The sequence below is a fragment of the Simochromis diagramma genome, unplaced genomic scaffold, assembly GCF_900408965.1.
Source record: "Simochromis diagramma unplaced genomic scaffold, fSimDia1.1 OVJJ01000235.1, whole genome shotgun sequence".
Lineage (NCBI taxonomy): Eukaryota > Metazoa > Chordata > Actinopteri > Cichliformes > Cichlidae > Simochromis > Simochromis diagramma.
Genome location: NW_024386861.1, coordinates 124,987 through 140,143, shown reverse-complemented (window position 1 = coordinate 140,143; position 15,157 = coordinate 124,987). Strand labels below are relative to the sequence as shown.

Sequence of the window (15,157 nt, the reverse complement as noted above, 5' to 3'; positions counted from 1 at the left end):
CGATGTTTAATATAAATGTATTTTGCCAGAATCTCAGGTTAAAGCTCACAAACTATTTCAACAAGCAGCAAACAGCTAAAACAGTAAATGAGAGCAGCTAAACACACAAAGATGGAAACACAGAGCGTGGATCGTTCACTCGACGGCACGTACACGGACACGCCGTCGGGGCTGAAAGTGGACAGCTCACAGATCCTGAAGCTGCAGGTTTCATCTGTCTCCAACCAAAACTGAGTGAAGCAGCAGCAAAAGAAGATCCAAACTCTGCTTCACGTTTGATAAATATGCTCATGAATTCTCTCTGACTTTGGCTGTTCCTGCCTGCACAGCTCTCTCTCTCTCAGTGTACTCCAAGAACAGCTTCAAACATCTGTTTCTGCATCATTCACTGTTTATTAGCCACCAGTCTGCTGTTGTGTTCAGTGCTGTCGGCCTCTGACAGTAAAGCCTCATTTCTGCTGTTCCATGGAAACTTTTTAAAATGATGACAGATTACAAACTCTCAGCTGTGTCTGTAATCAAACCTCTGTAACTTTGCTTCACTTCAGCAGCATCAGCTCATGTTCACATGTTGGTTCATGGTTTGCTTCAGTTTTTGATGGACTGCAGAATATTTTGAAGGTTATCTGCTATAAAAAGCCAGAAGAGGAAAATCTGCTTCATGTGTTTCTGTTTGATCCTCAGTGACTTTGACACAAAGGCCTCTGCTGTGATGATCACACCTCTGATCAAGTCTCACAGTGTCACAACTGATAAATGATCAGAGTTAGAATATTTCTGACTGTCTGCTGTGTGCCGTGACCTTTGACCTGCTAAAGACAGTCAGCTGTGGATTATTCATTGTTGTGTCTGATACTTAGAACTGTGAGGAAGAAGCTACACAGTTAATCAGGGTCCCCTCTCTCTGAATCAGGAAAGGTGGGCAGGCCGCGTGTGGGCCGCGGGCCATACGTTGAGTATCACTGTTTGAAATGTGAACATTCCTGAAATTCCACCAGAACTTAAAACAAGGCTGGATGAACCCATCTCCCAGTTAGAACTTTCCTTGGCTATAGCTTCGATGCACTCTGGTAAGTGTCCGGGTCCGGATGGTTTTCCGTCAGAATTTTTCAAACACTTCTCTTCATTACTGTCCACGCAGCTTAGTGCAACCCTCACAGACTGCAAGGAACAAGGATCTCTTCCACGATCATTCTATGAAGCCTGTATTACACTTATTAAAAAGAAAGGAAAAGATCCGTTGGAATGTGCCTCCTATAGACCCATTTCTCTACTGAACACAGACGTTAAAATATTAGCCAAGATACTTGCCCGTAGACTAGAAATAGTTCTTCCAAAAATTATTTCGAAAGACCAGACAGGCTTCATTAAAGGTCGTCATTCATATTTTAACATAAGAGGCTATTTAACATAGTCTACTCCAGCTCTACAGACTCTGATGAATGTGTGGTCTCGCTTGACGCTGAAAAGGCCTTTGATCGAGTTGAGTTTGATTATCTCTTTGCAGTCCTTGATAGATTTGGCTTTGGAGTAAAATTTACTTCATGGATTAAATTACTCTATTCTCAACCATCTGCTACAATACGAACTAACCTCCAATTGTCAAAACCTTTCAAACTTCACAGAGGCACACGCCAGGGATGTCCTCTCAGCCCCCTGCTTTTTGATCTGGCCATAGAACCCCTTGCCATTGCGTTCCACAGTTGCAAAGAGGTACGGCATTTGGAGAAACAATACAGAACATAAGGTCTCGCTCTATGCAGATGATCTCCTGCTCTTTATTTCTAAGCCCTTAGCCTCACTACCATCTGCATTGAATCTGCTTAGTCAATTTGGTCAGATTTCAGGGTATAAACTGAACCTTAATAAAAGTGAGCTCTTCCCGCTAAGTAGCAAAGCCAGTATGTTAGACTTCACCTGCTTGCCCTTCAGAGTTGAAAGGACAAAAATTACATATTTGGGAATCACAGTGACAAAAAAACATAAAAACCTTTTCACAGAAAATGTGAGTGCATTGCTGAACCAAGTGAAGCGGTCCCTTACCCACTGGACACCACTCTCTATGTCTCTGGTAGGACGTATCAATTCAATTAAAATGACCATTCTACCCAAATTTCTATACCTTTTCCAGGCCATACCCATTTTCATTCCCAACACTTTTTTCAATAAGCTGGACTCTGTCATCTCATCTTATCTGTGGCAGAGTAAACGCCCAAGGCTTAATAAGATGCATCTTCAAAAATCTAAAATTGAGGGTGGGTTTGCACTTCCCAACTTTCGTTTTTATTATTGGGCTCCTAACATACGATGTTTGGTGTTTTGGTATTTTTACCATAATCGGAGTGGTTGTCCTGACTGGGTCACTATGGAATTGCATAGTGACAACAGTATATCCTTACCACCTGCACTTTGTTCTCCACTCTCATCCTCTTCATTCAACTTCATTCCCAACCCTGTAGTGGTGCACTCATTAAAAATATGGGGCCAGTTTAGGAAATATTTTAAACTTTGTGACTTCTCCCTTCTCAGCCCCATTGCATCTAACCATCTCTTTAAACCTTCTACCCAGGATGGTGGGTTTGCGGAGTGGCACAGAAGTGGAATAACTTGCTTCAAGGACCTATTCATAGCCAACAAACTAGCATCATTTGAACAACTTGCTAATAAATATATTCTTCCACCATCACACTTTTTCAGATACTTGCAAGTCAGGCACTTTATTTGTTCCCAGACTTCAGGCTCAAGCCCTCCACCAGAGCCTACACTACTAGAAACTATCCTACAACTCAATCCCACCAATAGAGGGCTGATTTCCTTGCTTTACAATAAAATGTTAAATTTGACACATACCTCTTCATCCAAGCTCAAGACACTGTGGGAAGAAGACTTAAAACATGACAATCTCTGACGAAACATGGGCCTCTATACTCAAACATGTCAACACAACATCACTATGTGCCCGCCATTGTTTAATCCAGTTCAAAGTGGTGCATAGAGCCCATTTCTCAAAATCCAGATTATTCCCGTATCTACCCTGAAATCTCTCCATATTGTGACAGATGCAAAACTGCTGAAGCCTCACTGGTCCACATGTACTGGTCTTGTCCCAATCTCACTCAGTTCGGGTCAGAGGTTTTTCGTACCCTGTCCAGGATTCTCAGTGTGATGCTGGCCCCCGGCCCCCCTTCTTGCTCTGTTTGGCATCAGTGGGAATGAGGTGCTTCTACCGGCCTCTAAAAAACAGGCATTATCATTCTGTTCCCTGTTGGCCAGGAGGGCAATCCTACTGAGGTGGCGGGACGCTGCCCCTCCCACTCACAAACAGTGGTTATATGACCTCATGGCCTGTCTAAAACTGGAAAAGATAAGACACTCACTTCAGAACTCCACTGGGAAATTTCAAGACATGTGGGGACCCTTCCTTGATGCTTTTCAAAATCTATAAGAATTTTTCAGCAAACTCTCTTAAGTCAGGTGTGGAAATACAGTGTGCGGGTGCAGGCAGTGACCTGGGTGGGAATGAATGGGATTGTTTTGCAGGGATTTTGTTACTTTGGGATATTTTATACATTTGTTTATATTCTCTTTTTTCTCTTTTTTCTTTTATTTCACAGCCAAAGATACATTTTTGAACTCATTTCACAGCTTAAATGTACTACTTAACCCTAATGTACAGATCATCTGTAATCCTTCTCTTTTCTTTCTGTTTATATGTATAATATATACGTTGATGTTTACGTGTATAAAAGGAAACCTCTTAAAAAAAAAGACATTGTTTAAAAAAAATGTGAACATTGTTCTGCTGCAGTCAATGGACTAAACCAGAGAAGAAGAAAACAGACTTTACCATGAAGATCCTCAGTGTGGATCAGTATAATATCAGCCTGATGTCTGCAGTTTAGTGTCAGCACAACTTTCACATCATATTCATCTCAGCACAACTAAAACATGCTGACTGACCTCAGAGTTTCAAGTTTACATCCTGGACTCTCCAGGAAACCACACAGATGCTTCACTCCTGGATCCTGCAGCTTGTAGTTGTGGCTCAGGTCCAGCTGTCTCAGATGGGAGGGGTTGGACTTCAGTGCTGCTGCCAGATAATCACAGCTGATCTCTGACAAACCACAGCTCCACAATCTGTATAAAGAATGAAAGATGTAAGTTTATTAGACAAAGTGCTTGAAATCATTCAGTGTTTCATCATCTGTTCAGAGCTGAAGAAGGTTCAGAATGTAGAAGTTTAGAAAATGGAAACTCCAAACAGCTGAAGCCAACAGGAAGCAGCTTCAAACACACACAACAAGAGAAAAAACTCTGAATGTTTCACATTAAAGTCGTACATTTCTCATAAAAACAGGACAAAGACTTGAAAAAGTCGTGTTTTTCCTTCCAGGAACCACATGGCTTCACTTTTAAAGGTGAAGTGTGAAAGAAATGGACATATTGAAATCAATGATATCAAAGCTGGAATCAAATGAGTCCAAGTCTTCTGCTGACTCAGCATCACATTCATCTTTGCTCCTTGTTCTGCATCCCCACCATAAATATAAAGAGGCAAAACTCACATTTTCCAAAATCCTCTTTAAGCTTCGACAATAAAGGAAGATAGTTTTATACAAGTCTTTGTGGTTTTCTTGTCACCCAGATGTCTGAGTACTTAAACTTGTTATAGCTGCGTTTAAAAGGGGCTAAAATACACAAAACTCCCCAGTTGTCGTACAGATAGACTTTGCCTCGCTCTTCCCAAAATTCACTTTATATCCAGAAATTGTCCCAAATTCCTTAAGTATGCATTAAGGTGACCTTGAGGCTCTTAAAGGCGCCTAAAAATAAAGTGTATTATTATTATTATTGTAAGTCTATCCAAAAGTAAAGAGAGACTTCATGTTCGATACCCCCTCGATGTTTTCCCTCAACACCAACACATTGTCTCAGAGCAACAGCTAGCGGTTCAATGGCAAAAAGGAGACAGAGGGCATCCCTGTCCTGGGGGGCAGATTATTGTTAGTCCGGACGGCTGTTAGAGGGGAGCAATACAATACTTTTATCCAAGATACAAAATTAAAGACACATTTTTTAAGCGTATAAAAAAAATCCCATCTCACCCGATCCAACGCCTTTTCTGCGTCAAGCCAAATTACAGTTTCCAATGTATCACCTTTAACATGGGTATAAATGATATTTAATAGAGCTCTAATGTTCAAAAAAGAGTGCCTAATAAAGCCCGTCTGGTGAAATAATGGAGGACAAATACTTGTGTGAGCGACGGGCCAACACTTGAGCCAGGATCTTGGTGTCTGTGTTGAACAAAGATATTAAACGACATGAACGACAATCTAAATGGTCTTTTTCCTGTTTTACAATTAAAGTCAAAGTCAAAGTCAACTTTATTGTCAATTCTGCCACATGTACAGGACATACAGAGAATAGAAACTTCGTTACTCTCAATCCCTAGATAAAATAGAAAATGAACATTTAAATATAAGAGTGATTAAAAATGCAAGTAAAATATTTTAAAGTAAAAAAATTAAATAATATAATACAATTTTACATGTAACAAGAAAGCTATACAATATACAATATAAGGGTAAATGACATTGAGTGCAAACCAGGCAGAGTAGTGCAAATAGGCAAATAGTGCAAATGGAGATTTGGTAATGTACGGTATGAGATAGTGTAACACAAAGTCTTATGAGGTAATGGCAGTCCAATGCTCCACAAAGTGACTGGTAACTGGTGCAGGCCAGTGAGTGAGTCAGAGAGTGTGTGTGTGTGAGTGTGTGTGACAGAGTTCAGTGAGACCGTGGGGGAGAGAGGGGAGAGGGGGCAGAATCGGGAGGGAGTTAAGCTTCCTGACAGCCTGATGGATGAAGCTGTCCTTCAGCCTGCTGGTCCTGGCCTGGAGACTCCGCAGTCTCCTCCCCGACGGCAGCAGCTTGAAGAAGCTTTGCATTGGGTGCGTGGGATCAGCCGCTATGCAAAGGGCTTTTTTAGTGAGACGGGTGCTGTAAATGTCTTGGAGGGAGGGGAGAGAGACACCAATGATCCTCTCTGCAGCTCTCACTATGCGTTGGAGGGTTCTATGACAGGACGCATTGCAGGCTCCAAACCACACAGTGATGCAGCTCGACAGGATGCTCTCGATGGTGCCTCTGTAGAAAGTGTGCATGATGGGGGCTGATGCTCCTGCTCTTCTTAGTTTGCGGAGAAAGAAGAGACGCTGCTGTGATTTCTTGGCCAGTGCTGTGGTGTTGTACGTCCAGGAGAGATCCTCTGTGATGTGCACACCCAAGAACTTGGTGCTGCTCACTCTCTCCACAGACGCTCCGTCAATGGTCAGAGGAGCATGTTGGGTGTGCATTCTCCTGAAGTCCACAACAATCTCCTTTGTCTTCTCCACATTCAGAGAGAGATTGTTGTCAGCACACCACGTGGCCAGGCGTCTCACCTCACTTCTGTAGTCGGTCTCATCCCTGTTGCTAATGAGACCCACCACCGTTGTGTCGTCCGCAAACTTGATGAAGAGGTTGGAGCTGTATGATGGAGTGCAGTCATGGGTCAGCAGAGTGAAGAGGAGGGGGCTCAGCACACATCCCTGCGGGGCCCCCGTGTTTAAAATGATGGTGCTGGATGTGTTACTGCCGACCCGTACTGTTTGAGGTCTTCCGGTGAGGAAATCCAACAGCCAGTTGCACAGTGAGGTGTTGAGCCCCAGCTGGACCAGTTTTTGAGTGAGCTGTTGGGGGATTATAGTGTTGAATGCTGAACTGAAATCTATGAACAGCATTCGAACATATGAGTCTTTTTTGTCCAGGTGTGTGAGTGCTGAGTGGAGTGCAGTGGAGATGGCATCATCGGTTGAGCGGTTTGGCCGATACGCAAACTGGAAGGGATCCAGGGAGGGGGGCAGGACAGTCTTGATGTGTTGCATGACTAGTCGTTCGAAGCACTTCATCAGGATGGGAGTAAGTGCAACAGGACGGTAGTCATTAAAGCAGGAGGGAGATGACTTTTTTGGAACCGGAATGATTGTGGTGGCTTTAAAACATGTGGGGACGACAGCCTGGATGAGTGATATGTTGGAGATGTCTGTGAAGACATCAGTGAGTTCCACTGCACAGTCTCTCAGTACACGACCAGGAATGTTGTCAGGACCCGGAGCTTTACGTGCATTGATCCTGCTGAGGGATCTCCTCACGCTGTCCGGGGACAGAGTCATCACCTGGTCACCAGGAGGGGGTGGGGTCTTCTGTGCAGTGGTGCTGTTTTGGACTTCAAAGCGAGCAAAGAAAGTGTTCAGCTCGTTCAGCAGGGGGATAGTGCTATCACAGGTCTGTGGTGGGGGCTTGTAATCTGTGATGGTCTGAATGCCCCGCCACAGGCTCCGTGAGTCTCTGCTGTCTTTGAAGTGATGCGATATTTTCCTGGAGTACTGCTTGATGCATTGTTGGAGGCAACGACTGTGAGAGGAAGGATTCTTCAAAAGTTGATTTTAACAGTGAATTCAGTCGGTCAGAAAACTTTATGAAAAAATCAGATGGATACCCGTCGGGGCAGCAGATTTTCCAGACTGCATGCTCCGTACGGCCGTTTCAATTCCAACATTAGAGACAGGTTCCTCCAGACTAGCGATCGCATCTTCTCCCAAGGAGGGAATATCAAAAAACTTATTGAAATCATTGTGGATCTCAAGGATAGTTTGGTTGTCTGTAGACCTTATTCCCTGGTCATTGTAGATCTCAAGGATAGTTGGTTAGCTGTTCTTAGTCGTAGCTGGTGAGCTGATAACTCGCCTGTTTTTTCTCCATGTTCATAAGCGTAGCTGCAACTTTGACTCAGCCTGTTTTGTAGATATGAGATTGTATTCAGTTTGTCATTGTAACCGCTGTGTATATAATACAGGCTCAGGAGAGTGGCTGTACACAGCATGTAGTTTAGTCATTTCATCAGCTAACTGAGAGAGGCCCTCGGTCCCCATTTTATTCTGTTTGGCACAAAATGAAATGATTTGGCCTCTCAGATGCTTTTAGAGATTCCCAAATGACTGATGATGACATCTCTGGGGTCTGATTGATAGAAAAAAAATCTCTTTGAGACCTTTTGTAACTGACAAACTCTTCATCTGCTAACAACACTGAGTTGAATCTCCATGGCTGATAGTTGGAGCAGGCATCAGGAATACACATTGAAAAAACAAGAGGAGAAATCACCAGAGTCTTATAATCACATTCTGTAACTAAAGGGAGACGTTTTTCTATACAAATATATGTTTTATGGACATTAGAAAAAAAGAGTATTGATGTGAAGCAGGATTATGAAATCTCCATACATCAGCCAGCCCATAATTATCAAGAAAGCTCTGAATGACGCATGCTGACTTTGGACTAAGTGTACTTTTGTGTGAACTGTGGTCCATAGCAGATAATGAGCAGTTTAGGTCTCCCTCAAAGATGATATTGTGTGATGACATATTGGGGAGCCGCGCAAAGACATTAGTGAAAAATCTGTGATCGTCCCAATTAGAGGCGTAGATATTTGCTAAGATCAAAGGAAAACCATAAACTATATTTTCTGCACTTAAAATCCTGTAATTTTCTCATAAATCGACAGTGCGCCTTATGGATGAATTCTGGTTGTGCTTACTGACCTCGAACCGATTTTATGTGCTACACGGCGCTCAGAAACCTTTCAAAAGATGTTTTGGTACGACTTTGCTCAGCTACGAGGCCGCACCGCTTGATGGATTGTTGGAGCATTACAGCTACGAGGAGCCTCGCGGAGTGATACGTACTCTACTTCAACGTAATATTACTGTATTGAGTGTGTATAAGGACCATAAATGGCAGCTGTAAGAGACACGGTTACAAAGAGGATTTCAAACTCCAGGCTGTCAGTCACGCAGTAGAACCTGGGAACAGAGCAGCTGCTTGTTATTATGCTCAGCGTCTGTTAGTTTACATTTTGACTGCACGATTGTGAGCTTTTTGTTATGCACAAAAACAACATTGTTTTCTTTTATTTATGGAGCATTATTATTTAATAAATGCTGATCATTTATTCCTGAGTAATTGTTTCATGTACATCTACGCTGTATGTTAATAAATGTGCCTGTGTGAGATTTGGGACACAGCTTTGACTAAGAACTCTCTTTTTGTTCGAACTTTCTGGCTTTAAAAATATCGAGATATATATCGTATATCGCCATCCAGCTAAAGAATATCGAGATATGAACTTTGGGTCATATCGCCCAGTCGTAATATTGCAATAGGTTGTCCGTTAAACTCAAGCGGGGCTTGGGCCCTGGCACGGCGTAGCCACACAATCCTGGTAGTAGTGACGCTCGGCTATGACGGCGTGCGGGTTACCAGCTGGCTTTCTCAGGATAGGGCTCCTGTGTGAGCGGTCGACAATAACGTCTTTATCCATACCCAGCACTTCACGTCGTAGCACGGATACGGCCGTGGAGGAGCTCGAGTCCAGGCCCTCTGGGATCCCTATGATGTGGATGTTAGCTCTCCGCTTCCTGCCTTCATCACATTTATCCTTCAGGTCAGACAGCTCCTCCTTCATACTCTCTACTGTAGACTGCAGGGTGGTCACCTCATCGCTCCACATTGACAGCCCATCCTCAGCTTCTTTCACTCTAACCTTTACTCCATCAACTTCGCCGCACGTCACTGCCATGCTGTTAGCGATCTCATTTCTCAGTCCTTGCACGTCAGCCCTCATATTGTCAAAATCTTCCTTCAATACATTTCTGAGTTCTTCTTTTAACAGCGTACTAATGTCCTCTTTAATGGATTGAAGAAGCTCCAATTTTAGAGCAGTAGGATCCACATCACGCGCGTCTGTTGAGGCTGATCTTCAGCCGCCGTAGAGCTGGACGCTGCCCTTTGGCCATCATCGATACTCTCGCCCGAGATCGCACCGGGGCTAAAATATTCACCTGCTCAGCTGTTTTTGATCAGTTTGAGCCTGTGTGGTTTGATCAGGTGGAGGAACGATGTGATGCTATAAAGACATCATCTTGTCCAAATGATGTTGTTCCAACACGTGTTTAAAAAGATGTTAAAGGTTGTTGGTTCCGACATCTTAGCGATTTCTAACAGCAGTCTTAGTTCAGGTGTTGTACAGCCTGTTTTAAACATGCTGTTGTACAGCCTGTACTAAAAACCTGATCTGGATCCTCTGTCCGCTCAAACTTCAGGCCTATTTCAAAGCTTCCCTTCCTGTCGAAGATTTTGTAAAAGATTATATTTGTTCAGCTGCAATCTGTTGTAAAGGTTTCAGTCTGGTTTTAAAGCTCTTCACAGCACTGAAACTGCACTTTGAAAAGTTCTTAATGATCTTTTATCAGCCACTGATCAGGAGACTCAGCTGTGATTTTGGATCTGACCGCTGCCTTGACCACAGCATCTTGACCTCACCATTGGAGCATGGCGGCATCAAGGGCGCTCTATTAGACTGGTTCAGCTCTTTTATTAAATCGCATTATTACATTTGGGGCTTATATTTGACGGCAATGTGACCTTTGAAAAACAGCTGAGCTCAGTTGTACAGCGGTCTTTCTTCAAACTGAGGCTTTTATCTAAGGTGAGATCATTTCTATCTTTTAAAAACCTTGAACGGGCGATCCACGTTTTCATGACGTCCCAGCTGGATTATTGTAACTCCTTATATGTTGGAGTTAGTGGGACCTGCCTGGCAAGACTGCAGCTGGTCCAGAAAGCTGCAGCTCGTCTTCTGACACAAGCTCAAAGACATTTATCGTCCCAACAACCACATATACGCTGGTCCCTCGCTGTAACACAGTTCACCTTTGGCGGCCTCGCTGTTTCGCTGATCTTTTTTGTGCAATTTTGCATGCTTTTGTTTTCTACAGCGCGTTGTGTTCTGCGTCCTGATTGGCTGATGATGGTCTACAGCCAATCTCGTGCCGTGTCTCCTGTACAGTACAGAATGTGTTCAAATTTACAGCAGTGTGACTCTGCAGTGCTGCACTGTATGTTTGTACGTTTTGTCCCCAACAAACAACAATGATGACGTTTTGCACCTGTGGTAGCAGCCAAAGGCAGAGGAAGATGCTGACCATCATAGTTTCAACAAGGAGGCAAAAAGGTTGTAACTGTCCACAACAAGAACATCGTAAGGATGGAGTCAGCTTTGGCTTTGTGGCTCAGTGACCGCAGGAAAAAGAACATCGTGCTGGACACCAACATTATCTGCATAAAAACTCAAAAGCTTTATGAAACTTTACCTGACAGCGAGGAGCCCAGGCCATGGACGAGTGCTCCTCACACAGAAGCTCATTTAATGCCAGCAAAGGCTGATTTGACACGTTTCAGAAACACTTTGCTTTCATTCTTTAATAATGAACTTATTTTTCTATGAAGGTTTGAACTTTGTTTAAACAAGAGAGAAAAGTGTGAAAATGTTCATGCCTGTCTGAGAAAAGTGTAGAAAGTGTGCAGTGAGGGTTTAACTGCCTTAAAACTTCTATAATAATTGTAAAACATAAAGCTGCTACTTCATTCTGAGACTTATTTTTAGAACGTAACTCGATAAACGAGCGACCGCAGTAATGTGTTGTGTTTATTTTGAAAACTCTCAACAGGATCTTCAGATTTATTTTGAAAGGTTTATCTGGAAAACACACAAACACATAAGCAGGAAACAAAGAGCGTGATATGAAACGATAGACGTTTTCATATGGTCATCATATATACATCGTTCTATCGAGCAGCCCCAGCTCCTGCTGTCAGTCTCTGTAAATCTGCTCTGAAAACACATTTGTATTCACTGGCTTTTAATACAGCATGAGAGTTATTTGATATTTGATGTGTGATATTAATATTAGGAGTTATTTTAATAGTTATTTTGGATTCTTGTACAGCACTGTGGTCAACGCTGCTGCTGTAATTAATGTGCTATAAACACATAAACAATCTGCAGTTAAACATCCAAAACTAAAGATGTGATCGCTGCCTTTAGAAAATGTGCTGATGCACAAGATATCAGCTCCATTAAGGTGGAATGTGGCCGTGTTAGAAACATGTTGGAAGAAGTTTGAAGCTGAAACTGTGAAGCTGAGAGTGAAAGAGCTCCAGCGTCTGTCACAGGAAACTTTCTTATTTCCACACTGATGAAAGCATCAAGCTTTGATTTCCTGCTGCTTTTATTGAGTCACCCTGTGAAACTGAGCCACAGCTGAACCAGCATCCCTGTACAGCAGACACTTACAGCGCTTGGCTGCTTCCATTGAACCCTCTGCACAGAGCTTCAGTTTCCTCTTCTGGTCCCAAAGTGCAGAACAACAAGGTTTCAAACAGCTTCGTTCCAGCAGCATCAGCCACAGACATGCAGAGAGAATCCTTTGGTTGTGTTGTGTGTTTGCATATCTGCTGTCTGTGTTGCTTTGTGAGGATGGATCATCTACTGCAGCTCCAGATAAACAAGCTGGACCTGAACCTGGTAGCTTCACTTAGAAGACACTTGTGACGGGAACGTGTGAGAAGTTTTGTGCAGACAAGTGTGGATTTAGAGTGTGGGACGAGCTCTCCACAGTCTTTGTGGAGATCCACATTCTGCATACTGCCTGTGAGAAGCTGCAGACATTTGTCCTCCAAATCCACTGAGCAGCTGCTCGTGGTGGTATTAGCTTCATGTGTGCGTGTTAGCATGAAGCCTCGGTCACACTCTGCTGTGGACACGGTCACGGACAGCTGGACGCCTGATGGACGAGTCGTCCTTCCTGTTAAACTTCTTTGAGCATGAGAAGAGCATGAGAAGCTCAGTGGACACTGTTCAGTGTTTTAACTCTCGCTTTCACTTCAGCTTCACCAACAACAGCACAAGCAGAGCAGCCCACTGCCTGCATGGCTGGGACAGCGCCCCCTGGTGACTGTAAACCACTACAACATGTAGACGGCCGTCTGCAGGCTGGATGTAGCACCACCGCAGAGACGTGCTGCAGCTCTGTTTAGTTACCCAGCTGACAGCAGAGGCTGTAGTTTACTGTTACCAACATGGAAACTGAAGCTTCATCAGCTGGAGCTACAGAGCTGGAGAACAAAGGAGACTGAGAGGCCAGAATGATGTGGGAGGAAACATCAAGAGCCTGTTTGAAAGGAGACACATGTGGATGCTGTGCCAGTCTGTGGTCTGTCAGAAGTCAGCTGAGTCACACTGCAAGAAGCTGCAGAATCTCAGAGGAGGAGATTTGGAAGTGTTTGTGGGACAAACTGGACTCAAAGAAAGAAGATGTTTGTGAAGTCTTTGGTGGAGGTGAGCAGTGTGAAGCAGAACACATGCAGATGAATCAGGAGGTCAGCATCAGTGTCTCCTTGTGGTGGACGGTAAAAGAATCAGAGCCAACGCTCCCGTCCACCCTCGGCATGAAGCAGTGCTGTTTCTGAAACAGGAGGACAAGTCCAGAGAAGACAGAGGAAGCAAAGATGAGGGATGGGACAGGACAGCAGGACTTCCTTCAGACCTGCAGCTCCATCACACTGCTGTAGCTCCTCTTCATCACACATGTACCTGCAGCCTGTCTTCAAGTCCAGGAGTCACCTCCACACAGTGTAGAAGCCTCCTGTGCAGACCATGGAGTCCAGCCTCTGTCAGGGAAGTCGGCACTAAAGCCTGAAAGACTTCAATCTGTCTCTGCTCCACCCGAGAAAGACCAGCACCGTACTTGTTGTGCATTCAAGGAGGGAACATCAGCACTGCATCGTGGGAACAACACCGCAGGAACAAAGACACAGCACGGCCGATGAAGGACGAGGACAAAGGAAAGGTGAGTGAGAAGACCCTGGTGGTGTGGACGGACCTGCAGGGGCTCCAAGACTGAGGAGCAGAGACGTCCATGTACCAGCTGAGGATGCTGCAGTGATCCAGGGAGCTCGGTCCAATCTGAGGCCGTGTGAACTACGTGGATCACAGTTTCTTCACAGACTTCAGCCACGTGAACATCTGGAGATCCAACAGTGCACGAGCTGTGAGCCATCAGCTGTTTCTCTCATCAGCTGCTGTAATGAGAGCTGCTGGAATCATCTCGAGCAGCAGGAAATCACTGATGTTGTTTCTAACCAAAGATATGGGACTGAGCTCCGCTGAGCTCCTTCTACTTTCATCCAGATAGAAACTGCTACAGTCTGCTGATTATTGCTTTGCCTCCATCACACGAGCTCTTTATCCTGTTCTTCACTCTCATTGGTTCTTTGTCTGCTTGTTTTTACAACAGTAGTCTTCTGATTGGTCAAAGGAGACAATCAGCTGTGACTAAATGTAGCTCCTACAGCAGTGATGGGAATAACTACTGAAGCTAATCCAGTATCAAAGCTCAGGAATCAGCAGCTCCCACCTCGTTTTCTTTCAACAACTATTTTTAGCTGCTGTGTTTTTGTGTTTCTGCAGACCTCAGACATCCTGCTGCTCTGGACAACTTTTTCATTCTTTTTCATCATTATTTTGCTTTTCTTTTATTATTATGTTATATGTATTAATATGTGAAACACTTATTCTTTGTGTTTTTGCTTTGCTCCTGTCAAACTGCTTTAATAAAATCTGCTGCAGTCTAAACTGTGGACGTTCCCTTTTTAAGCCTTTGTGAAACAATAAAGGTTTAAATCTGAGTATTCATCTATGTTAGTGTTTAATGGGTCTGATAGGTTGCTTTGGCCTTTCCCAGTAATATCTTCCCTTGCAGTCTGTGGTCCAGGCTTCTAAAACCATCCCAGGTTAACAAGAACTACAATCTAGAGGAGAGCTGCCATAACAGGTGTGACTGATGAGATCTGACCTGCAAGGTTACTCAGGTTTGTTTGTATCAGGACAAGCAGGGAAGACACCTGGACGTCAAAGTAGTTAGAGCTGGGCGAGTGTCCTCACCCACATCGGCTTCACAACTCTGCATCATCTACTGAGTAAGACTCAGAGCATCAGAGATTAGAAGGTCTACAAAGAGCTGAACCAGACTTCCTGTATAAAGGTTTTAGTTCCACAGATCGACAGTGTCAGCACAACTAAAACATGGAGACTGACCTCAGAGTTTCAATTTGATGTTGTGGATTCTCCAGAAGAACACACAGCTGCTTCACTCCTGAATCCTGAAGCTTGTGGTAGCTCAGGTCCACCTCTCTGGGATACGAAGGGTTGA

The 15,157-nt window shown here is 43.9% G+C and overlaps 1 protein-coding gene and 1 long non-coding RNA gene across 32 annotated transcripts in view; both read right to left on the bottom strand.

Annotated features, from left to right (window-relative positions):
• Nucleotides 1-15,157, bottom strand: part of LOC120733233 (NACHT, LRR and PYD domains-containing protein 14-like) — a 68,931-nt gene that overhangs the window by 15,954 nt on the left and 37,820 nt on the right. For 17 of the 31 annotated variants that reach the window (XM_040031265.1, XM_040031266.1, XM_040031268.1 and 14 more), the window contains one exon: nucleotides 3,961-4,137. The exons of 8 other annotated variants lie outside the window; for them this stretch is intronic. In XM_040031265.1, coding sequence (XP_039887199.1) covers nucleotides 3,961-4,137 — 177 coding nt within the window. The remainder of the gene's footprint in view (nucleotides 1-3,960; nucleotides 4,138-15,157) is intronic. 6 more of the 31 variants (XM_040031279.1, XM_040031287.1, XM_040031298.1 and 3 more) reach the window with 2 other exon arrangements.
• LOC120733235 lies at nucleotides 14,237-15,114 on the bottom strand. The gene is made up of 2 exons (XR_005695764.1): nucleotides 15,043-15,114; nucleotides 14,237-14,917 (listed from the first exon to the last, which is right to left on the bottom strand). It is a non-coding gene; the product is annotated as an uncharacterized LOC120733235 (long non-coding RNA).